Genomic DNA, 24,707 nt, shown 5'->3' with positions numbered 1-24,707 from the left:
AGAGGAGGAAAGGGGGAAATGCCTAAGAAAGGAAAAAGACATCCATATGGAAACCTGTGTCTCTTCAAAAGTTACGAGACACAATCACTTAAAATTACAGGTCAACTGTGAAGATGCTACATATGTATTAGAAACAGCATGTCGGAGTTAGGAAGTAGGTCCAAGGTTGCAGGGGGCTTCACATTTCATCTCCAAGCAAATAAAGAAGCTATTCATCCAAGGAAGGGAAAATGAAGAGGAGGAAAGTACCAAAGAACTCACATAATAATGCTTACTATTATTATTACCTATGAATAATACCTAAAAATAAGGCCTATAAATGTACATTTGACTGAGCACGTTACACTTGTTATTCATACAAATTCTAATAAACATAAAATAACGAGGTAACATAAAAACTAAGATTAGGGCTGGCTGACTGTTAACATTGGCATTTTCAAGTAGGCTAGTCTTTGTAACTTAGTAACTGATAGGTGTGGCCCCAAAACCAAAAATAAAATAAAAACTAAAGTGATCACAGTCAAGTCTTAGATAATTACTAAAGAACTGAAGGTAAATTTTAGAGTTTATAGTAATTCATACAATACTCTGGGCCTATGAATGTACATATGCTAGTTAAGATCAAATTCTTCCTGCAACATCCTGCTTTTTTTCCAACCCTTGAAAACATTCCTGAATAGGATGGGTAATGCCCCCAAGTCTGGTATAAATTATTAAAGGTAAATCTGGCAGCTCGAAATGTCAGTGCAGGGCTGGAGCGGTTGTACAGTGGGTAAGGCGCTTGCCTTGCATTGAGCTGACCAGGTTCAATCCCCGGCACCCAATATGGTCGCTGGAGAACCTTCAGAAGTGATTTCTGAGCAAAGCCAGCAAAGAGCCAGCAAAAAGCACTGCTGGGTGTGATCCAAAAACAAAGGGAAAAGAAATGATAATGCAAGGTTAAATATCTGACATCTTTCAGTAATACCTGTAATATACTCATTATAAAAGTAGAATATCGTCTGCCATTAACTCTTGGTGAAAATAATTTAAACACCAATTTTAGATTTTATCCTTATACTTACAAATCTGTAACCAAAACCAGCCCAAGCAATGAGCCCAAGGCCATACACAAGATGGCCATACACTTATCACTGAGCCTCAGACCCAGACAAAATCTAGTCTCTTAAGTCACTGGAAATCTTCAGTCATATTATTAGACTATTACAATTTGTGTTGTAGATTGTCTTCATCTTTACAAAATGAACTTTATTTGGTTTTGGATCGCAGTCACACCCACAAGTGCTTAGGATTTATTCCTGGAGGGGCTCTGGAGACTATATGGGGTTCTGGAGATTGAACCCGGTCAGGTACATGCAAGGCAAGCACTCTACCCACTGTACTATGGCACAAGCCCCGAAAGCACATTTTTTAATATTCTAATTGTGACTGTATTTTGCGGGGGTATATGTATGAGGGGGGTAATTCGGGCCATATCCTTTTGATTCTCAGGGGTTACTCCTGGCTCTGCATCCAGGAATCACTTCTGGCAATGCTCAGGGGACCATATGGGATGCCAAGATTGAACCAGGGTCAGCTGTATGGAAGGCAAGCACCTTACCTATTGTACTGTCTCCAGCCTCGGGCTGTGGCAAATTTTTGAGAATTTATTTGGCCTAGCTTGGAAAAACCTGAAAGCTACCATACTGTCAGCTCACAGAACATATAAGTAGAAAATAATTAAAAAAGAAAAATATGCTTAGAACATTGGTAACTGTATTATTTGAAACTTTACAGCTTCAATAGAAGACTACAGAAATTCTGTAGTTATCAATAAAGTCTTTGAAACTATTTTTGAAAAATTATTCTATTTTTCAAAAATGATTCTATGAATATCATAGTTCAAAATAATTTGAATTTAAAAAGAGCTTACTGTATGATTCTTAACATTTTCTAATTTATTTTTCATACTCAAGGCAGTACCCTTACATGAGACAAAAATGTCACATAGCAAATGTTTATCATTCACAAAGAAACCCTGATTAAATAAAAATTGCTGCTATTCCTCTACAAAACCTAATTTCAAAGACCCTTCTTAAACATATACTCTTAGTACTAATTCCAGACTCCAGCAAGGAAGCTTGGTATTGTACTGTTCTTAGCTCTGAATTCCTTACTAGGAAACAATGGGCTAAAAGGAATCAAGGTTAATCTATTCATTCTAGTGGATTAGCAACACTAGAGGAACTGTTCAAGACAACTGGTATACAGCATTTAGGAATTGTAATTTACACAGAACCTGCTTTAGGAAAAGGTAAGTAAAGCCAACCCCAAGAAAATTTCTTGGACAATCACTAGGGGGCAGTAGCAAACTGTGTGGAGATAGTATCTAAGTTTTAACTTACAGTTTATCTTAAGGAGAGGTGACTTTTGAGGGTTTAAAATGATACAAAAACAACTCTGTGACTGTCCACTCCTCTTTTCCATTTTCTACAGCATGCTTGCTTCCTTCTGCATATTTGACTTGTAAATACAGGCTTTAAATGCGCTCATCTCCCATGTCCGTGAAAATACACAAGTCCATTGCACATGCATTCCTGAGGTCGATACTACACAGACAAGGGCTGATGTTTCACTTCAAAGACTTTCTTGTAGGTAATGTTAAATATAAGTTTTATTTCATTCAATTAACAAATCAAAATTCATGATAAATACGAGACCACCAAGCATTGCACATTCATGAGCACTATGTAACAAGAAGCAATGGAACATATCCCTTAAGGAACAGTCTGGCAGGGGAAAATGAGATGTTATGTCAGGAAATGCAAGAAAGCCATGAAAAAGTATGAGGTCTACCTGTTACAGAAAAAGAATACAATAACTAAGTATACACCTGCAAAGACCTAGTAGAAATAATTAAATCATGCTGGGCTAATCAAGAAAGGAAGAAAAAGAAGGTCCTTCAATCATTAATGAATTGAAGTTATTCAATCATAATGAATAACTGAAATAAATGTAGAAAACAACGTAAGTGAATTATTTGTAGTCCTTTAGTTTATATCATTTCTGTTACAGTAAACCGGAGGTAGGGTTTTTCAGTTCAAGTTCAAAGACTGAGATTTATCGGCCAGAGTGGTAGTAGGTAGTACAGTGGGTAAGAAGCCAGTCTCTTTTTGATTGACTTAGGTTTGATCCTTGGCACCACATACTGTTCCAGAGCCCCACCAGGTGTGATCCCTAAACACAGAGCCGGGGTAAACCTGGAGCATAGCAGGTTGTAGCCCCAAAACCAAAATAACAGACTGAAATTCAGAAGCAAACGTATCAAGCTAAGCAACATTTTTAAACATGAATAGTTTTGAACCCTAAAGTCCTAAACTGACCAATGGGTAAATTCTCTTAATTATAAACAACTGTTGAAAAACTACCTTTAACAGTTTTAACAGCCTATCCTTTATCTTCCATAAATCAAAATTTTTTTTAAAAAGCTCCTCCTGTAGTAGCTGCATGCTAAACTAGAGGCCTGCTTCAAATCAGATGTTCACTGTTGTAGTAGCTCTGCAATTATAATTATAAAATTCAGTATTATAAGCTATATACCTCAATAAAAAAACTAATCAAAAAAGAAAAAGATGACGTTCAAATCATAAAGAACTTTTAAACTGTCAATGGAATATAAATTGGTACTAAGAACAAATTCGGGTCATCATGAACATACTCTCCTATCCTACAAGGTCACTTTTCTAAACATTGTTTCAAAGTAACACCAGGATTTTTGCACATGGTTCTTTAACCACAAGGCAACCTATGAAATTTAGCCTTGAGAAACTGTAGGGAGAACAAAGATACAGTTCAATTAATCTCTGGAACTGAGTTACTCCTTTAGTTCTACAAAAGTCAGTTATGCACTACTTGCTTTAAAAAAAAAATTTGATTAGATTAAGGATCATTCAGTCTTCACTATTTTGAAACCGGTAAGGCCTGCCACTGCTTTGTTAAAGCACGAATTACTTCGTATTTAACGTTTTGAATCACATTTAAAATCCTTCTTGTGCTCATCATACGGAAGAGTTCGAATGAACCCCCTCCTCCCACCCCAGACCCGGCAAATCACTGTTTAGTTTCCCCACAGTACTTTTCACTCGTACAGTGCATTTCTTTCTCTCCCTGCTGGTTTAATTGGTGTCTGATCCTGTGGGTTCTTCACCAAGAACTCCCAGGTACAGAACAAGTGACCTGAAACCATCTGGCGCTCAAACTACGTCGAAGTCTCAACAGTTCATCCTACTCCCCTAGACCCGTCAATTTCAATGACAAACTTATACTCAAAACCTCCGGCTTTCCTTCCCCATTACCTGCTTGGGGCTCAATTAAGTAGCATTTAGATGCACACCGGAAAGAAAAACAAAACGAAACAAAACAAAACAAAAAAAAAACACACACACACATAGACATAGACACACAAAAATGAAACGCAAACCTGCCAGGGGCGAGTTTGGATCCATCCCGACTCAGTTCCCAGGTAAAACTAGAGGACTGGCCGGCGTGGGAGGGGAAAAGTTACAAAATAAAAACCCCCAAAGGGGTGTAGCATCTGCCATCTTTTTTTTCTTTTTCATGTGCTTTGAATGTCACTCCGTAAGAACTCAAAAAAAAAAAAAAGCGACTGGAAGGAACGACCCTTTCCAACTTGGGACGCGCGGTGGGGGGGATGGGGGCGGGGGGCGGGGGGCGGCGCGTCCCGCTGTGCCAAGTTCTCTGCCGGTGCCCAGCGCGTCGGGGTGGCCCATGTGGACGGCGCCCACGTGAGCGGCTCAGCACCGAAGCCACAGGAAGCCCTCCAACGTCACGTCGCCCGAGCCCTCGCACGGCCCCCGCTTCAGCCTGGGTCCACCCCCCCGCCCCCCAGGACCGGCCCTGGGTTCGGGAGCCGCCCAGCCCGGGATGGGGGCGGGGTGGGGAGCCCCCGCCAAGTTCCCCGATGCACCGCCCCGGCCCAGCCCCGGCGCGCTCTCCGGCCCGGGTTTTCGGGAACAAAGCCCCGGCGGCCGCGCCACTTCCCGGCCCAACCCGTCTCCCCCACAACCCCCCCTCCGCCCCCGCCCCACCCGAGCGGAGGGCTCGAGGGGGACCCCAGCGGGCCCCGCGTGCACATCCACACACACCCGGCCCCCGCGGCCCGCCTCGCTCTTCGGTTGATCGGGTGGGGGGGGAGGGCCCACGAGGCCCCCCGCGACAGCAGCACCGGCACCGCCGTCCGTTAAGCTCCCGGCGGCCAGAACAGCGGCGCCGGGGGCTCCATCCTCGGCCGGCCCCACCAGACAGACAGACAGACAGACAGACCCGGGCCCGGAGAAGGGAGGAACCGCCCCCTCCGTCCCCCGGGTCGGACTGCGGGGGTCTCCCCGAGCCTCGGCAGGACAAGTGGCACTCGGTTTCCCTCCCACCCACCCACCCACCCCGGGTGCCCGCGCGCAGGCCCCCCTAACCGCCACCGCCCGTCCAGCGGCCACTCCCCCACTCCCACCGCCGCCCGCGCCGCTTCCCCCGGCCGCGGCGGGAGGCAGAGTCGGGGGCCGGGTCCCGGCTGCACGCGGGAAGGAGGCTGAGCTCGGCCGCCCAGCCCGCCGCAGCCCGGCGCCGACACGAGGGAGCGCGGCAGCCCCGCGCGCAGCCCACCGCGCGCTCGGCCCCCGCTCGCCGCCCGCCGCCTGCAGCAGCTGCGGCCACCCCGGCGCCGGGATCCCCGAGGGACCCAAGCCCAACTCCCGGGTTCTGGTCTCCCTTTCTAAACCCCCGCCACCACCCGCCGCCGTCCCGGGACTCGCAGTCTCCGCCGCGCACGGGGCCGGTTCTGGGGGAGGGAATGTAAACAAATCGGGGTTTTATAGTTACCTCACACTCGAGTGCCGTGTGCATCTCCTCTCCGCTCGGTACCAAAGCCCGGCTGCACCAAATCGTGTATTCACCAAAGCCGGCTGCGCCAACTGCGTCGCGGAGGCCCGCGTGCCCGGCTCCCCGCTACGTTAGTGGCGTACAGAGCCCACTCCTGCCCCTGCGCAGCCGCACCCCGTCCGCCTATGGGTGCTACGTTCTGGGCGTACACGCACTACCCAGCCATTCACTTCGAATAACGCCGCTAGCGTAGGGGAACTGCACCACCACTCGCGGAGTCCTCACGGACGGGCACTGCAAGAGGAAATACCAGTCTACGCAAAATGCGGAGCTCCGTGGCTCCGCGCTAGTTTTGTTCCAAGAAAGGCCGCCGCTGGGGAGTTGGGGCGGCTTCTAACGCATGCGTGAAGCGCCCATTACCCCTCGCTGCCTCTCCCGGCTCTTGCTCGTCGGTTGCTGCGGCCTTGGGCGGGCGGAGGAGTTATGGAAGCTCTGAACACAAACGCTTTCACCAAAAGGTTTTAGATGGGCTGCGTAGATTAGGATGTTTATCTTTTTACAGCTTAGACATCTACGTTACTTTACTCTCTTCCCCATAAAGTAACCTTTCAGTCGGCCAGGGCAAAAAGGAACTTATGTTTACTCCCTGCAGAATAGAGGTCCTTTGCACAGTTCCTTCCCCGCACCGGCCCCCAATGCGTTCTAAAACACTCTTCCTGTGGGCCTTTCTGATCTATAAAAGTTGAGTCCAGAGAGCCTTTAGAAGAATTCTCGGGGCTTTGGGCAACTTTCCAAGGTTTTCCACCTACTTTCTACTACTGAGCTCATGGATTTCACCTTAACAACCAAAAGACAAAAAAACTCCAGCACCCGCCAAGCAAAATCATAGGCTCCATCCTACATCTGGCTCCTTGCACCCACATCTTTGCTCAACCATACCTGCTGGATCGCCCATCCCCACTCCTTTCCCTAAAGCAGTTCACAGCACACATTTTAAAGAAAGCTGATTCTAGACACCTTCCCTTTGCTCCATTTCCCTGCTTCCTGGCGTTTAATCCCTGCTTAAACATTTAATCTGTGTTCTACCTGACATGTCTACCTGTATCTAGCCAGTAACTGCTTAATGGAGTGAGTGCTAAAGAAGATTTAATTATGTCCAGAAGAAAATATAAAATCATTGAACAATAATAGCAAACTTTACTATGAGTCAGATACTTTTTACATGCTTTACATATATTTTCATTTCATACCCTTAACACAGTAAGATAAGTATCATCACACATTCCTACCCCAGAGTACTGAGGCACAGAGAAGTCGAGTATCTTACCTAACATCACGACTAGGGAGAGAGTTGGAACCCAGAACCCCTTAGCCCAACAGCAGAATAGTCCTGCTATCCTGAAAATTTATCTTCATGAAGGAAAAATATTTCAGTTTTGCTTTTAGGCCTACGAAGAACATCCTTAGATACTTAAAAAATCTGTTGACAGTCAAGACACTAAACTTCGCCTATTTTTCTTATTTGAAGGGTGAAACCGTTGGTCACATTCCAGCCAGCTGATTTTTAGGCAAAAGGAGAAGTCTTGAAGGAGAGATAAAGGAAATTAGTTGAATCCCAGCTTCAAGACCTGGATAACATTAATTGTGGAAAATAATAATCATGTTCCTTGGATTCATGAAAACAAAAGAACTGTTGTATTTTTTTCTAAAATCATCCAGTTTCATAAAATCAGAACTACAGTTCTTAGGTTTCGTAAACACCAATGTAAGACATCCTTTGGATTCAAGCAAGCAAAGGATTTCAATTATTTTGCTATTTTATGGCTCATTGTTACTTTATTAAACACATTAATACCTTTTAAATATATTCAGTATCTTCTAGATATCAATATGATATTCCACTCTCATTCCATGCTTTTACTATATATTTACAATGCAAAACTGATATGTACAGATACAGTAAATATTAAATTTTTACATTAGCTGGTCAACAGTTAAAGTTTAATTGAGCTAAAGTTTCCCATGATGCCAACCTATGTTCCAACTCTTCCTCTCAGGATTCTCCAGAAGTCCATATTTCAGGAACTAAAGGGTTAATCCAGAGAGACTTAAAAGCAAGCTCCCAGAAGAGAGCAATGCAGAGAGTCTCTTGCCCTCACGCCTGGCTGTCTTCCCCGGGTCCCTCGGAGGGGATGGGCTCCAGCTTCCCTCCCCACCCTGAGCAGAGCACCCGGCAGCCAAAGCCCACTGGAACCTAGCTATAGCTATGCTCAAGGCCCCTCTCCACACGAGCAAGCGGACAGGCCTCACGCATGAAGGTACCGGCAGAGGAACCCAGGTGTGTGTAATTCCATCAACAGCCAACATCCAGAGACTTAAAAGCAAGCTCCCAGAAGCTTGCAGCCGCAATGATATCTTGTAGCCTACTTCTCCCTCTGGGAGAAACTGGCAAGCTTCTGAGAGTTTCCTGCCCACATGGGACAGCCTTGCAAGCTTCCCATGGTGTATTCATATGCTAAATCCAGTAACAAGCTGGATCCCATTCCCCTGACCCTGAAAGAGCCTTCAGTGAGACATCTTTGGGAGGGCCGAGTTAAGAGAGACTTCTAAGATCTCAGGGAAAGGATGAATGGAGAGGTTACTGAGCCCACTCGAGAAATCGACGATTAACGGGATTTTGTGATTGATTTTTGTGAAAGGATTAATGCGGGGTTAAGAAAACTTGCAGGACTTTGATAAAACTTATTAAAGACTTACATTCCAGTTGATTGATACCTATACTTTACTAATTGTTACATATTCTAAATTTATCTCTGCATCAAACTATAAGTTCTATCTGGAAAATCAGCCTCAAAAATCTACCACGTCACTTAAAACTTCTATACACTCATTTATGTATATGTATATTCATATGTGGTCAAGTATATGCACACCAATACAGCAGTGCTCAGAGAAAAATTACTAAGTGGACTAAGCTACAAACAAGCATATTAATTTACTTATTAGAAAATGAATCTCAGAAAAAGACTTGAAAGTTTATTTGTGTTAGCCTGCTGAGTTAAATAATAGTCAAGGAAAAATATCACATAAAAAAAGCTTTATATATAGGGAACATAGTAGAATAAAAAATAGAACTTTTTAAAGGTCAGACTTTTTTTTTCTTAGCCACTTCATTGATTCAGAAAGAAGTTCATCTCAACTACCAAATGATATCCGGTTTGCAATAGGTAGGGGAAAAGAGTGTATTGAATTATGAGTAGATGGTTCATACTTCATTCATTTTACTTATTCACACATTTACTTACAATTTTATTTTATATTCCTAAAACTTTAAGCATGACTAACATAGTTATGTGGAGCATGATATATAAAACTAATGGTTGGCGATAGTACAGCATGATAGGATGTCAGCCTTGTATGCGACAGACCCGGATATTTATTTCAATATCTAGCTGGCACCCCAAATGGTCCTCAAGCCCCTCCAGGGGTATTCCCTGAGTGAAGAAACTGATGTAAGCCCTGAGTTTAGCAGAGTATGGCCCCCAAACAAAACAACAATATTTTCTGGTCCCTCAGATTTAGAAAAGAACCAACTATGATAGAGAAGATTAAGAACCAACTATGATAGAGAAAATAAGAACTCTATACCTCAGTCTTCTATTGTGACTAAAGGAAGTTCTGGTCCTAAACCTGCTTTTCTCTATAGCAAAGAGCTAAGCAGTTATCATCCAAAATAAAGTTAAGAACATTTCATTAAATAAAGAACATGAGACAATTCAGGTGCAGTATTCCTTCCATGAGTCAAAATCTGTAATAAATCAAAGATAAGGAAACCTCCTAAATTTTATGTTCACTTTACATTATGACTTTTAGAGAACCAAAACAAAGTTTGGTTTAGTCAAGGTATGCCTAAGAGTATTCAGGGAATACTAAATTGTGTTGATAATTGTATTAGGAGGTACTAAGCACCAGAACTTGGAGGAAAAGAGGTGAGTAAAGAAGATATCCAGATATGTTCTACACCCAGACCTCTAAATTAATAATTTTCTTATTTTAGGAAACTGATTTTATTTAACCCTGGACATTGAGGTCCTCATATCCAGACCTGGAGTCAGAAGAATATCAACGGTGCATCTTAATCCCACTGTCAGAGGCCTGCAAAACTGTGTGACTTCAGATATGTCAAGGCCATTGTCAGGGTGAGAAGTGAAGTCTGTAGGGTGGTCTTCTGGTTTTATGGGAAATTATAGCTCTATCTTCCAAAGACCTGTCATTCCTAAAATTCAAATAAGCATCTTGGGAACGTATATGAAGTTCTCACAACTGCCCCAGTACCTCTTTCTAAAGAGCAGAACTAATGTATTCCACAGAGCTCGCCACGTTGAGGATGATTCTCATCAACACAGGGGGATGAACTCATCTCACCCTGGTAAGATAACTTTGACTGCTAAGCCTGTCCAGTGAGGTCACTCTGCCTTGGCAGGTAATGTAATAAAATGAGTTTCAGGCTATTTGCAGAAACAAAAATATGTTAGAAAAGAGGCAGATACAGAGACAGAGAAGAAAGATCTCTGCCATATAAGCAAACTGGGGGCTGAGGGAGTTTGAAGGGAAACTGGGGACACTGGTGCTGGGAAATGTACACTGGTGGAGGGATGGGTGTTGGAATACTATGTGACTGAAATCTAATCATGAACAGCTTTTTAAGCATTTATCTCATATTCAAATAAAAATATTTTAAAAAATAGATTGGAGAAATGAAACTTACAAGTCAAGCAACTCCCTACTCATAAACAAACAAAAAATTAACTTCTGTTTTTTCCTAGAGGATGCTAATCTTAAACTCTCCAGGTCTTTTCATTTGAATTCATCACAATACAAACAAAAGGCTTTTAGCATTAAACATCCCTACTGAAAGAAAGATAATAATGGAAAGGCTTGAAACTTCAGATTTTTCATGGCAGTTCCTTTCAAAAATGAGAATAAAATCTAGTTTCGGTGAAAGGCAAACAGTCATTTGGAAAAATGAACTACAGCAAGGAGCTCTGAGCAAGAGCCGGGATAAGAGGCAGACCACACATTTACTCACTTGGGGGTACCAGAAAGGCTTCTTGCTTCAAACCTACTCTATTGTGCTCATGAATCTCAGGAACTCCACATTTAGAATTTATTCCTAGAACCTTATGATCAAAAAGTCTCTAGGGGAAGTTATCACCATTTTATTATTTGTCTGTGAAGTATATATTTTCAAGATTTTACTGAAGAAGTTTTATTGTTGTTGTTTTGTTGTTGTTGTGATTTTTTTTTTTTATTTTAGGACAGTGTAACCTCCTGGCTCTGCAGTCAGGAATCACTCCTGGTGGTGCTCAGGGGACCAGATGGGATGCTATAGATATAATCCGGGCTGGCTGTGTACAAGGCAAGTGTCATACCCACTGTACAATCTCCCTGGCCTGTGAAGAAGTTTAAAGCAGGGAGATAAGTTTTCTACACTCATGGACCAAAAGTTGAAGAATGCTGATCTAGATTCCTAAGGGTAGTATGGGTAGCAAAACTTAAAAAAGAAAATAAGACATATTTTCAACTATTCTTTCTTCTAGTCAACCCATTCATTCACTTAATGATAATAAGCTGAAGGAAAAGAGCAAATCTGATAAGTAGTCATTTGGGCCAGCCACTAGGGCATAGATGCCAAACACATACTTTCAATATCTTGAAACTCTTAGAGTCACATCAGAAAGCAAACCTTCCAAATATTCACTCCTACTTCAAAGGAGTTTAAAAAAAAGGAAAAGGGAAAAAAAGTAACAGGGCCAGAGCTATAGCACAGCTGGCAATGCACTGCCTTGCATGCAGTGGACCCAGGTTTGATCCCCGGAGACTCGTATGGTCTCTCAAGCACTGCCAGGAGTAATTCCGAGTGCAGGGCCAGGAAGAACCATTTAGCATGTCTGGGTATGACAAAAACAAACATAAGAGTAAAAAACAAACCAAAATAGTCACAAATGTCTACAGAATAATGATAATTCAAAGAATATTTGTAGACAACTTCACTTCAATTTCAATAATATCATCAATGTAGTAATTAGCAGTAAGTTATACTTAAATATTTTTAAACAGCAAGTTCATTGGTTTAGCTGGTTACAGTTAATAAGCTCACTTTAAAAATTTGTTTAAAATGTTATCAATGTGAGAACAAATTTCAACTCTTGCCTAAGGCTTCCAACATAATTCTTAATGAGGCCCATTTCACAACTGCCATTCATTAATCAAGTACATCTTTTAAAATCAAGACACTTGGGTTATATTAACAAGTATAGCGTACCTAAATTTATTAAACATTTGGTCGCTAGAATGCAGCAAAATCCTAAGTATTAGGGAGAGCAATATATAAATTGTCAAAACAAGAGTAGCTTATAAGAATTTCTTATTTTTTTCTTTAAATGTTCCTAAGCAAAACTTGAAATATTTTACCTTTTAATAGAATAAGTGACTTTTGTATTCTTTATAGAATCTTAAAAAGCACCTCTTCTTTCCAGCTACATCTGCAGAGAAGCTTTACAAACTTCCTAACGTTTTGTGAAATGCAACTCTGCAGAGCTTAGTAGTTTGCAATGTAGTATGCTTGGTTCTCTATCTCTTAGATGAGCTCACCTACAGTCTTCACTGATTTCATCACACTCGAGTTTCATTCCAATTACAATGACAATTACTTTCTTTAAGCAGTCATGCTTCAGTCTTTCTTCACACCCCAAACACCTGAAGGCATGTGGTTTAAAATGTGGCAGGTTCCACATTAAATATTGCAAGTTATTTTATTACTATGACGAATTTGGATATTACTATGTCCATTTCACATCTGAAGAGAACTGAGGTGGAGGGGCACTTGCCTTGTATGCAGCAGACCTTGGCTCATTCCCAACATCCTATATGGTACCCTGTCCCTTGCCAAGGGTGATCCCTGAGTGCTGAGCCAAGAGTAAGCCCTGAGCACTGCTGGCTGTACCCCCCAGAAAGAAAACAGACAAATAAACAAAATTGAAATTACCTTGCTTCTCATATCAAGATTGCAATTTTTGTGAGACTATTGCTTTCTCTGCAAAAGTTGGTAATTAATGACCACCAGGCATCACGCTGTGACAATGTCAATCCATGGTATTGACCTTAGTACAGACCCTTAAACTCTGGTGTCTAAGACATTGATATTAATGGGGAGATACAGGTGAATAGACAGGTGTGTGTGAGCTAAAGTGTGTACCCACTCATGAGCACTGTAACCAGAGATGCACTGTATTGCATTGCAGCCAGCCCTACAAACCTTCCCCCTGACCCCTCCTCCTGGAGCATGAACACAACTAAATGAGTGCACTCCCTGACAAGCACTATGCAAGCTCACAACTAGAGTGACCAACCCTGGCAAACAACACAACCAAGTGTTCAAACACCAAAACCTATGTGGGACCTCTATTCATTGCAACAGTAACAACAAAGGCAAGGGAAGTCGATAAGCTTAAAAAAAAATCAGTAAGACCATAAACTGATGACTTTCCAGTCTGTAAACACAAAAGGTCAATGGAAACTTTATATGTATTTTTAAATGGAATAAAGAGCAGAATAAAAACCTATCAAGATACTTATAATGGGAACATTTGTTCTTTTTTGCTTTAACTTTCAGCTTGACTAGTTTGAATCAATTCCAAGGGAGATATTTATTCCACAGTCTCTTAAATTAGAATGTTAATTAGTCAATCTGGTTATATATTCAGTTGAAAGCTTTTCCCTCTTTATGGTGATTTGATGTGGTTGTTCAAGTACTCATTTATACCGGTAAAGTTATATTAAAAACTAGGAAGATCAGGTATGTGATAATAACTTCCATCTTAGCCATGTAAATTTAAGCTACTAATGTACCAATAAATAAAGAATTGGTCAGATTCAAGCACATGTATCTCAGGTGATTCAAAAAGAAATTCTCTAGTGAATTCAAGGCACTATTCACTTCCTAGACCTATATAATCTGTATCCTCGAAAGTCTATTTTGGAAGTAGACTTCCAAGTAAAGTTGTGGATACATCTTCAAGCAAAAGTCTGTGTTCCTTTTATGTGCAAAGTCACTCTGTTAAGTAGCTGAGAATAAGAATGAACAAAATATGGTTCACACCCATAAGTAGTTAACAGTCCCATTAGGGGGGTAATTAAAGAAGTCATTAGAGGAAAGAATGACAAGCATTACATAAGAGATAGGTATGTGTTACAGTGACAGCAAAGACCAGAAAAGGCTTTCAAAAGAAGTGACATCCAATATCTGACTTGGGGGATAAAAAAGCTAGGTAAACAACAGGGAGCAGATCAGCACAAACAGAAGAGCGAAATAATTAAAATTTTGGTAGTAGGTTTTGAGAATTGAAACACAGTAATGGTGTGTTTTGGCACAGAGAATTGGTACAGGAGATAGGATCAAGGACCAGTAAAGAGAATCATTATGTTGTATAAAAGTACCGAAATACCACCTGGAGAGCAATAAATTATTGAAGAATTTTAAGCAGCAAAGTGGCATAATCACCTGCGTTAGACAAGTTGACTTCATTTTAATCACAAGGGTCCCTAAAAATGAAAGAATTAGGAGACTGTGAATATGGAAAATGGCCAGGGATAAACAGGGTTGCTGGAGAAAGAAAGCTGGAAACTATGGAATGTGGGTTTTTAGAAGCTAGAAAAGGAAGAAAATGGGTCCCTCCAGGGCCTCCAGAGGGAAAACATCCCTGTACGCACTTTGGTTTAGCCCAGTGAAAGTTGTATTAGGCCTCTAACAGAACTCTGAGATAAATTTGTATTATTTGAAGTTGTAAGTTTATAGTTGGGAAACTGTGATAGCAATAATCCACATGAGAAGTAATTGTGTATAAGTAGTGCATAAAGGAAAGAATGTTGGATTTGAGAAGTGTCAGGGAAATTGTTTCAAACTGGAACTCTAGCCCTATTATTTATTAGCTATGATCTTAAGAGAGCTTTCTAAACCTGATCGATCATTCTGCTTCATTTTCAGTGAAAATAGTCACATTTTGCAGTTTTATTTGTGCAAGCTTCACTTTTTAGAAAGGTAACACATTAACACTAACTCAGATTTTTGCAGGGAAATCCTTACATACACCTGATTCTGCCTTAAGTCAAGTTAAAAATACATGGCACAATATGCATGAAACTTGACATTATGCTCAGTGAAGATGTTAAACACAAAAATACAAATAGCTCATCATTCCAATAATAAAAGATAACCTGAAGCACCGGAGCACTGTTGTCCTGTTGTTCATCAATTTGCTCGAGCAGGTACCAGTAAAGTCTCCATTGTGAGACTTATTATTACTGTTTGTAGCATATCGAATATGCCACGGGTAGCTTGCCAGGCTCTGCTGTGTGGGCGGGACACTCTCGGCAGCTTGCCGGGCTCTCCGAGAGGGATGTAGGAATCGAACCCGGGTATGCCATGTGCAGGGCAAATGCCCTATCTGCTGTGCTATCGATCCAGTCCATAAAAGATAACCTAGAATATGTAAATTTATAGAGACAGGAATTTGCAGGAAAAAATTACCAAGAGGTCGGGCTGCAGCAATAATACAGTGACCAGGGCGCTTGCATTGCACATGGTCGACCCGAGTTCAATCCCTAGTATTTAATCTATATGGTCACCCAAGTCCACCAAAACTGATTCCTGCATGCAGAGTCAGGAGTAAGCCCCAAGGACTGCCATGTGTGGCCCAAAAATAATCATAGCTAAAATTATCAGGAGAGTAAAGGGTTGGTGGGGGGGGGGGGTCATGGAGTTGGCAAATGGGTAATTAGTGTTTAATGACTCCAGACTTCTTTTTGAGGGAAGGAAAAAATTTAAAAAATAAATAAATATAATGGTGGCTCAATATTGTTAAAGTATTTAATGACACTGAATTGGACACCCAAAAACTGCTTAAATGGCACATTTTACCAAATTAAAAACCACAATGATCAAATTCACTTGCTCTCCACAACTTTGTTTTGTTATAAATCTTTCAAATATTATAGAAGAAAACAGGTACAAAATTATGTAACCTGCTTAATTAGAGATAGCAGTTAATTCCTGAGTGCATGAGCCAGGAGTAACCCCTGTGCACTGCTGGGTGTGACCCAAAAAGAAAAAAAAAAAGTCCTTGATCTGAAATCACTAAGTTATTGATCATATGTGTGTACATGCATGTTTGTGTGTGTGTCAGAGAGACAGAGACAGAGACAGAGAGACAGAGAGAGACAGAGAAAGAGAGAGAGAATGAATAAATGAGTGAGTAAGAATATACTTGATAAATTCTCAAATTCTGTAACCAGGAATGTAGCTCAGTTATAGAGCACTTGCCTTCCATCTATAAGGTCAATGGAATAAAGAAGGAAGGATGGAAGGTAGAAAGGAAGGAAGAAAGGAAGAAGGGAAGAAACATGTTTTAATTATCTAACGGTCAAATTGTTATGCCAATAAAATGTTTTTCTACTGCTATAAAGAAACAATGTCACAGGGCTGGAGCAATAGCACAGAGGGTAGGGTTTTTGCCTTGCACGCGACCGACTGACCCGGGTTCGATTCCCAGCATCCCATATGGTCCCCTGAGCACCGCCAGGGGAAATTCCTGAGTGCACAGCCAGGAGTGACCCCTGCGCATCACTGGGTGTGACCCAAAAAGAAAAAAAAAAGAAACAATGTCTGAGTTATCGGAACACTCCCAGTTTTACAGATGTCTAAGACTAAATCCCTTCCATTCATACTTCCCTTAATTCTTTAAAGGTGCAGGTAAACTCAGACTTCTATACCAGAAGTACCAAAACAATATGCCTTTATACCTTCCATGTCTGTAAGTAGATCTAAGAGACCCAGAATATGACTTCTTATGAAAGCTATTTAATTTCGGGGGTAGAAAAAGTTTACAATAATATACATATCAATATACTGAAATGGACATGTATATGTGTTACCTATTGCTCTTTACTTGAGCTCTCAAGAATCTATAGAAAATAAAGTGGTTACTTTTGAATATAATTTTAGCATGCGACTCTTCTAGTATGTTTCCCAGATCTTGACAATTTTCTGTTAGGAGATATGATTTATTAGCAATGTCATAGATATAATTGGGTGTATCCTGGTCCTTCTGGTTGATATTAATTGCAAAATAACTAAGATCTTCAGTAGAGATAGTATGTTTTATGTCCTGAGTATTTTAATTAATTCGGAGTCACACAAATGGGAAATATTTGCAGCAACAAAGAATAACGTTACGAGTCACACATACAGTTTTCTATGCCCTAACATTCATTTTAAAATTGTATAGACAGAAAGTTAGAAATGGAAATAAGGTATCAGAATGATCAAAATTTCCAGTTTGCTTTACACTATGAAACCCCTAAAGAATGAATCATTCATCAGAAGACTAAATCAAAGACTGAAAAAGAAAATTGTTGCCCAAAGTTCTGTACTAAGTCTAGCATGCCATTTTGTCTACCAGGACTTGTAATTGTAATAGAGGTTGAGAGGCAAGTTCTGAAAATCTAGAACTTTGGAAATGTATTAAATCCTAGTCCATAGGGCTAGTATGCCTTTGTCAGGACAGGTAATATTTTTTGGGTCGGTGGGGGGAGTGTTATGGGCCACACCTGTGTGACTGTCTCAGAGCTTCCCAAATAAACATACATTTATGCATTCTGCCTTCACTTCCTTCCTTTCCTAACCAAGATTGATTCCTAAAAAAGATGTTTACTTAAAATATACCCACTTAGTTATGAATCAACTAACCAGGTCATCAAAATGACCACCAATGACAATGGTCATTTATGGGTAGTATTTGATTTGATTTTTCTGAGTCTTTTGAGGCAACCAATCATTTTCTTTTCTTCAAATACTTAGGGCATCTGAATGGGCTTGGTGGCAAATAAGACATTCCAAGGAGACACACCTTTGAAAGTAGCCAAAGGTTTGTTTTTTTCTCTGCTGACTGCTCTGCTAAGTTAGGTACCTGCCTAGCTGTTCCATCTGCAGACTTGCTTCCTTTTAGAAAAGAATTCAGTTCCCCTTCTGCTTTTTTTTTTTAATTATTTCCCGTTAGCCATTCCAGGAATTTCTATTTTCTTCAATTGTTTTTTGTTCTCTATATTTCCAAACATGTAAGCAATTTCTTCTCGGCCCTCATGCATGTCATTCCACATCAGTGTTTGTAAAGGGGTGTTTTAAGCACCATTTGTATCAGCATCCATCTCAAAGAGTTCCTCTTAAAAGTAAAATTTCAGGGAGATGAAGAGTAAGTACAGTGAGTAGTACAGTGAAGAGTAAGTACGGTAAGTACAGTAAATACGACTTGCGCGCAGTCAAATTTGGTTTGATCCCCTGGCCTCCATCTGGTTCTTGGAAGGCCCTCCAGGAGTGACCCCTGAGCAGAGTCAGGAGTAAGCCCTAAGCACTGCTAGATATGGCCCCCAAATCCAAACCCAAACCCAACCCAACCAAGACAAATTACAATTTCCACCTTTCACCCTACTAAACCAGGATCTATGTTGGCTGTTTGTTTGTTTAGGGGGCTACACCAGGTGTGCTCAGGGCTTATCCTTGGCTTTGCACTCGGGGATCACTACTGTGGGTTCAGGGAATCATGCCGGGAATCCAACCTAGTTGGTGAAGTGAGAGACAAATGCCCTATATGCACTGTACTATCTCTTCAGACCCATGGACCTTATGGCTAAAGACCAAAAAACTCAGCATATAAAATCATTTCCCAGTTAAGAGTTAATTTTTATTTCAGGAATCAGGATTGATAATTACAGTTCTTCATACCACCCTAGGATTAGGTAATCCTGTGGCTTCACTCACTATCTTTTTAATTGATGACACTTCTTTATATTCAGACATGAGCATTCCATTTAATATTTTATAGGCAACTCTTAGAATTTAATATGTTACAAACTGATCCTACCATTCTTCCTCTTGTTACTTCAAATTCTCAACATAGTTCTACTGTATTCCCAAAGAATAAAAAGGGCAACTGTTTCCTCTCTCAATTCACTCTTTCCTTAAGACTTTTGGCTACTTTGACTTCTTACAACATATCATTTTCCTGGTTAAAATTATTATAAGCTGCTTAGAATTTACTAGCTTCTAGTTAATCTATTCTTAACAGTAAATATGGAGACAGTACAAATCTAACTGGATGACTCCAATAAATAAATTTTTCAAGACTAACTCTGGAATTAAAAAGAAAATTCCAAACTATTCCAGACAAACTCCAGCCTGTGTAATCTGCTTTCATATTATCTCTGCAGATTCATCTCTCATCACTTCATTCTACAACTATACTGTCTACTTGTAGCTACTGAGCACTAGAAACCTGACTAGACCAAAGAAAATGTGCTATTAATGTAATTCACATATTAGATTTCTAAAATGTAGTGCAAAAATATTGTGTTAATAAATTTTCATATTGATTACAGTCCAAGAAGTCATGATTGTGAATATTTTTGAGTGGGCCTAAGAGATTGTACAGCAGGTAAGGCATTTGCCTTGTAGTGGCTTTGAACCCAAGTTCAATTTCCAGTATCCCATTTTGGCACTGAGCACCGTCAAAAGTGATCCCTACCAACAGGAATAAACTCTAAGCACATTAAGGTGCGGCCCCGAAACAAAACGAATAAATAAGCATTAAATTTCACTTGATTCTCTATGTCTTTTAAACAGAACTATTAAAATTTTAATTATCTGGGTGTTTCCTATGATACATCAACTGAACAATGCTCCTAAGAGAAAACAGTACCTTCTACTTCTATTGGAACTCAATGATTTGGTCATACTGAAAACTTGTTACTGCCTCGATTTATTATGTTTTTGGCTTTTTTTGTGTTTTTGTTGCTTGTTTGTTTTGCATAACGTGTCACCTCTCCTCAGCACCTTTTATTCTGATTTTTTCACGCTGCTCTAGAGGTCTCAGTTTTGAAAGCAGGATAAAGTGCTTCTCCTCTTTCCCTTCCCAAGTCCATTCTGAACTGACTGTACCTCCTATGTGCTTATACATAGAACAAACTACTTGCAATATACTACACTTGTGGTTTAATTACCTACACCAACCTATGTTACCTGTACTCATCAAATGCTTGATAGTGAAACTTAGTTGTTTAGTGTAGTGTGCTCAGCAGATGTCACACTGCTTGTTTTAGAGTAATCCTGGAGTAAACAATAGTAGAAAAATTGCTGGAAATGACTCCTCTAGCCCCCAAACATGAAACATGGTTGATATGTGTAGAATGAATAATGGGTTAATTTTGTCTCTTCATCCTTAATCTGTCTTCACTCTATCAAATAAAATGCCCCCAATCCTCTCTTGCTTCTTTGGTTTCATGTTAAAATTGAAAACATATCAGTTTAGTCAAATAGGGAGATAGAGAATAAAATAAACACAACTTGTTTTCCAGACAGGTTTACTGTTAGAATATATTCCCTGGGAGAAAATTAACTATTCACTGGAAGAAAAAAACATTTTTATGATATTTTTGAACAAGTCTTTGAAAGAATTTAAATGAAACCTGAGATCAAGTCATTTTCTCTATAATTCTTCATGGCTAGTACCCATAGTGAAATTTAAAATATATCAATGAAATTCTGGCTCACTTAACATTACAATTAATGTTTACCACATTACTCTCTGTTAAAAGAGGGGGAAGATGTGCTTTGCCAATGCAAAAGCAGGAAGAACAGATAGTAACTACTTTGTCAGGATGGCAGAGAGCAATTTTATGTGGTGTCCTCAGTGTCCATTCAATTTGGTCAATCTGGGTTTGAGGTTTGGCATTACTAGAATTAACTATTTGTGTTTTTTGAGTTTGAAATGTCTAGAGGATTTACAAAGATAGTCCTTAAGCCTTATCCTGTTTTGAGGCACCATTGAACTGTTTGTCAGCTTCCAGGCTTCACTACTTACCTCTCAACATTGCTGTGTCTGTGTGACACTATGGTGAAAGCCATTGCTGTGAAATTATACCTTTTTCTCTACAGAACTGATGGACCAGAATGGGGATCATGTGAAGTAAAATAGGACAGAGAAAGACAAACGCCACATGATTCCACTAATATTTTGAAGATAAACAAGCCAAGCAGAAGTCACAGAGATAGTATTGGTGTTAAGTCTCTTGACTTGCATGCAGCTGACCCTAGTTTGTATTTTGGATATCACATATGGTCCACTGAGCTCTGCCATCAGTGATCCCTGAACACAGAGCCAAGAGTAAGACAAAATAGAAAAGAAACAATGCAAACATAGAAAGCAAAACAAACTCTTAAATGCCAAATATGAAGGAAGCTAGAGATACAGATATGGGAAAAAGCATTCAATTGCCCCATGTAGTTGAAAGTTAGACTGTGGAGGTGATCATAATATACAGATGTGGAACTATAATGCTGTACATCTGAAACTTACATAAAGAAAGAAATAAAGTTACTTCAAGTCAAATTTATTTTTCAAAGTGACCATAGGACTGGGAGAGAGTTCATATATCTACCAAATATGAGCCCTGAGTTTAATTAACAGAAGTGTCAGCCCCCAAGTACTACCGGACGTAGTGCTGAAGGGCTCTGAGCATGCCGAGGCCTGAGGGCTCAGGTCCACACTGCAGGACAAAATATTACTGGGAGTTGCCCTCAACCCCCAAAATGTCAAGTATGGCTCCTATAAAAATACAAATTTTAAGTCTTTCTAAAATGGTATAAAGTTAGGTAAAAGATATACAGGAGCCACTAAAGAAGCTCCCAAACCAAAGCCAGAACAAATTGAGCAAGCAAACAAACAAACAAACAAACAAAACCCTAAGTTTTTAATGATAAATCCAAAGTACAAAATATTCAGAAGTCTTTCAAAATAATGTTATAAAAATGGCACTTCACTTCTTCATCTCCCACAACCTGGTTTAAATTATAAGAAAAATATCAGGACGATCCTACAAAATATCTGAAGACATACTCATCAAACTACAATGGTGAGCTATGGTGATCTAACACAAGAAAAATCTGAGAAAATGTTAACAAGAGGACCTTAAAAGACATTACAACTAAATATCATGTGATAACCTGGAGAGAATTCTGAAACAGATGGAAGTCATCAGGTAAAAACTCAAGAAACTGACTAACTATGGAATTTTGTTAAGAATATGCCAATATTCATTGATTATAATAGATACTGTTTTTCGAAGTCTTCTGCATGTGATAGAGAATCTTCCACACTCCTGTTGTGGAAATTCTCCTTTGGCATCTTCATTTGTACCTGCTCTTCATTTTCTTCCTTCCTAATACATTCTTTTAGATCTCCAGTATTCTTCCCATGTTTTAGGTGAGAATTCAAACCTTTTTATTTTCGACCATGTTGTCTTATGTCTTTATATTATTTCTCAGGAGAAAAAAAATTCTCACCAATGCCTATGATTTTCGTGTGTCCCAAACTTAATCTCTTTTAAAGGTTAGAGCAGTATGGGCTGGAGAGATGGCTCAATAGCAAAATACCTGCTTTTAATGCATGAGATCTGTGTTAGATCCCTGGCACTATAAAAATAAACAAACAGAAACTGGAGTGGAGAGTACGTAGTTAACCCAAAGGACTGGGGCACAGGCTTTGCAGGAGATATTTGGGTTCTGTCCTCAGCACTACCTGGCTCCCGGCACCTATGGGAGTCACGCCCAGAATACTTCTGTATATAGTCAAAAAACAGAGATTGAAAGAAAAAAAAAAAGCAAGAATGTATTTTTGACTTCCTGATAGACTTATCTTTTCTAACATTTAAGAATATTAAACAAGTATGTGCAAAGAGGAAACCCTTATTTTAACCCCTATTTTTATTGGGAGAGAGCTCAACAGGCTGGGGGCACCTGCTTTCTATATGAGAGTGCCAGGTTTAAACCCTAGCGTCACATGGTCCTCTGAGCATTGTTGAAAGCCACCCCCCAAGCAATTGAATAGGCAGTAGCCCTTGAACATTGCCAGGTGTGTCCCCCCACAAAAACAAAACAAACAAACAAAAAACCCACTAATCTTGTGGTTTTCTTGGATTCTTAGTCACAGTTAATAGCATTATAATTTTCCTAGTCATTCAATGGGATTATCGCATAACAATGGGATTGTTGCATGTCTGTTTTCTTTATCACAGCCTTATTTGTCTTCCCTGGTTCCATACATACATTGCTTGACTCCCTTCTCACTTATTCCATGCATTGTTACTGTGATATTTTTTTCTGAATAATTACTAATCCATCCATCAAAACTGCCAGGACTACTTTTAGGTCCTGAGGTGATGTCAGGTGCAACACAGACCTCCAGTTCTGACACAAAACAGTGATACAAATGTTGCTGCTTTATGTTCCTTCGGAAAGAAACAAACATCCCAGGGTGGGGCGAAGAATATCATTGCTTTTTGACCCTAGATCAGATATTCATATTAGATATGAGTTTTCTAGTGGGTATCTAAGACAGCTACCTACTGCCTCTGTCCACTTTCTATGTATACCTTGAGAACATTTTCACCTTATTATTTTGAGCAGGAGAACACTCAAGTAGTGCTCAAGGAGTTCTGGCTATTCTGTTGACACTCATCTATGCAGGCCAACTACTCAAGTCCAGGGCCTGATAATGGGGTGCTGGTTGGACCTTAATGGTTCCTGGAGGTCTGTGAGGATGACAGCAAGTGGTGCTGGTGGGGTGGGGGGTGTGTGGTGCCAGGGGTCAAACTCAATTCCTTGTGCACACAGTCCTAACCTCCGAGGTACCTCCTTGACATTATATATATATATATATATATATATATATATATATATATGTGTGTGTGTGTGTGTGTGTGTACACATATATACATATATATGTGTACACACACACACACACACACACATATATGGGTTTTGAAGAAAGTTTTCCTGTAAAATCTGGTGGCCCAGAAACACTGTAGTGAGAGGTCCATGTCCTTGAAATCTGACAGCCGTTTGCCAACATTTCCCAAAGGTAAGTCACAGTTTGCTTTTTTGCCAGTAGAAAAATCCTTCTTCAGCTAAACTGTTACCCTCCTCTCATTTCCCTGATTGAGACAACATAAAATCACATGGAAGTAGGCTAAAGTCAAGTCTCAAATGAATTTCAAATCTTTGATGAGTGTAAACCTGGTGGCTCTCAAACTATCTGAGTTTGGAGACTTTTAGGGAGTAGGGTGGCACACCCAGAAGCTCTGCCCCTTAACCTCTGAGCTATTTCTCCTGCCAACCTATTTTAGGATACTTTTTCATCTGAAAACTGTCAAGTGCTGTGGGCCAGGGAGACTCTGAGTACATGCTTTGCATGAAAGGCCCCAAGGATCAATCTACCACTCAGTGCATTCCCCTGAGCACCTTCGAGAGTAATCCTCAAGCACATAGCTGAGACTAGTCCGTAAGTACCACCAAATGTAGCATTTAAACAAAAAAAATACTGAGAATTGCACAGGACAAATATTCATGAGTCACACCTGCTAATATTTATCATTTTAGAAATTTAAAGTTAAGCATATGCTAATAAAAGTATAAATCTATTAATAGTAATATAAATAAGTTTTGGAAAAATAACTTTTTCAAAATAGAAAATTTGATGTCTGACTTAATAGAAGATGTAGATTTCATATCTGCTTCTATATTCAATCTGCTATTTGGTTAAAATGCACTAAGAGATTCAACAGAGAAGAATCCGGGTGTTCTGGTAAAGCGGTGCAGGCTGAAGACTGCTCCGGACCCCAGACCGGGCCAGCAACATCGGGGAGCCAGACAGAGGAGGTACAAC

General features: G+C 40.2%; 1 protein-coding gene across 4 annotated transcripts in view; it reads right to left on the bottom strand.

The window, feature by feature from the left end:
* The window catches only part of SLC39A10 (solute carrier family 39 member 10), a 149,140-nt gene that overhangs the window by 50,743 nt on the left and 73,690 nt on the right, over positions 1 to 24,707 (bottom strand). Inside the window, exon 1 of one of the 4 annotated variants that reach the window (XM_004601235.2) lies at positions 5,875 to 6,094. The exons of 2 other annotated variants lie outside the window; for them this stretch is intronic. Coding sequence is in view for 1 of the 2 variants with exons in the window: in XM_055123219.1 (XP_054979194.1) it covers positions 4,460 to 4,484 (25 nt within the window). In the remaining variant the exon portion in view is untranslated. Of the gene's footprint in view, positions 1 to 4,459; positions 4,594 to 5,874; positions 6,095 to 24,707 lie in introns of those variants that run through there. One more of the 4 variants, XM_055123219.1, reaches the window with a different exon arrangement.

This window comes from Sorex araneus, chromosome X (assembly GCF_027595985.1).
Source record: "Sorex araneus isolate mSorAra2 chromosome X, mSorAra2.pri, whole genome shotgun sequence".
In the NCBI taxonomy this organism is placed as follows: Eukaryota; Metazoa; Chordata; class Mammalia; order Eulipotyphla; family Soricidae; genus Sorex; species Sorex araneus.
Note: the sequence above shows the minus strand (reverse complement) of the source record. Positions and strands in the feature narration are given on the sequence as shown.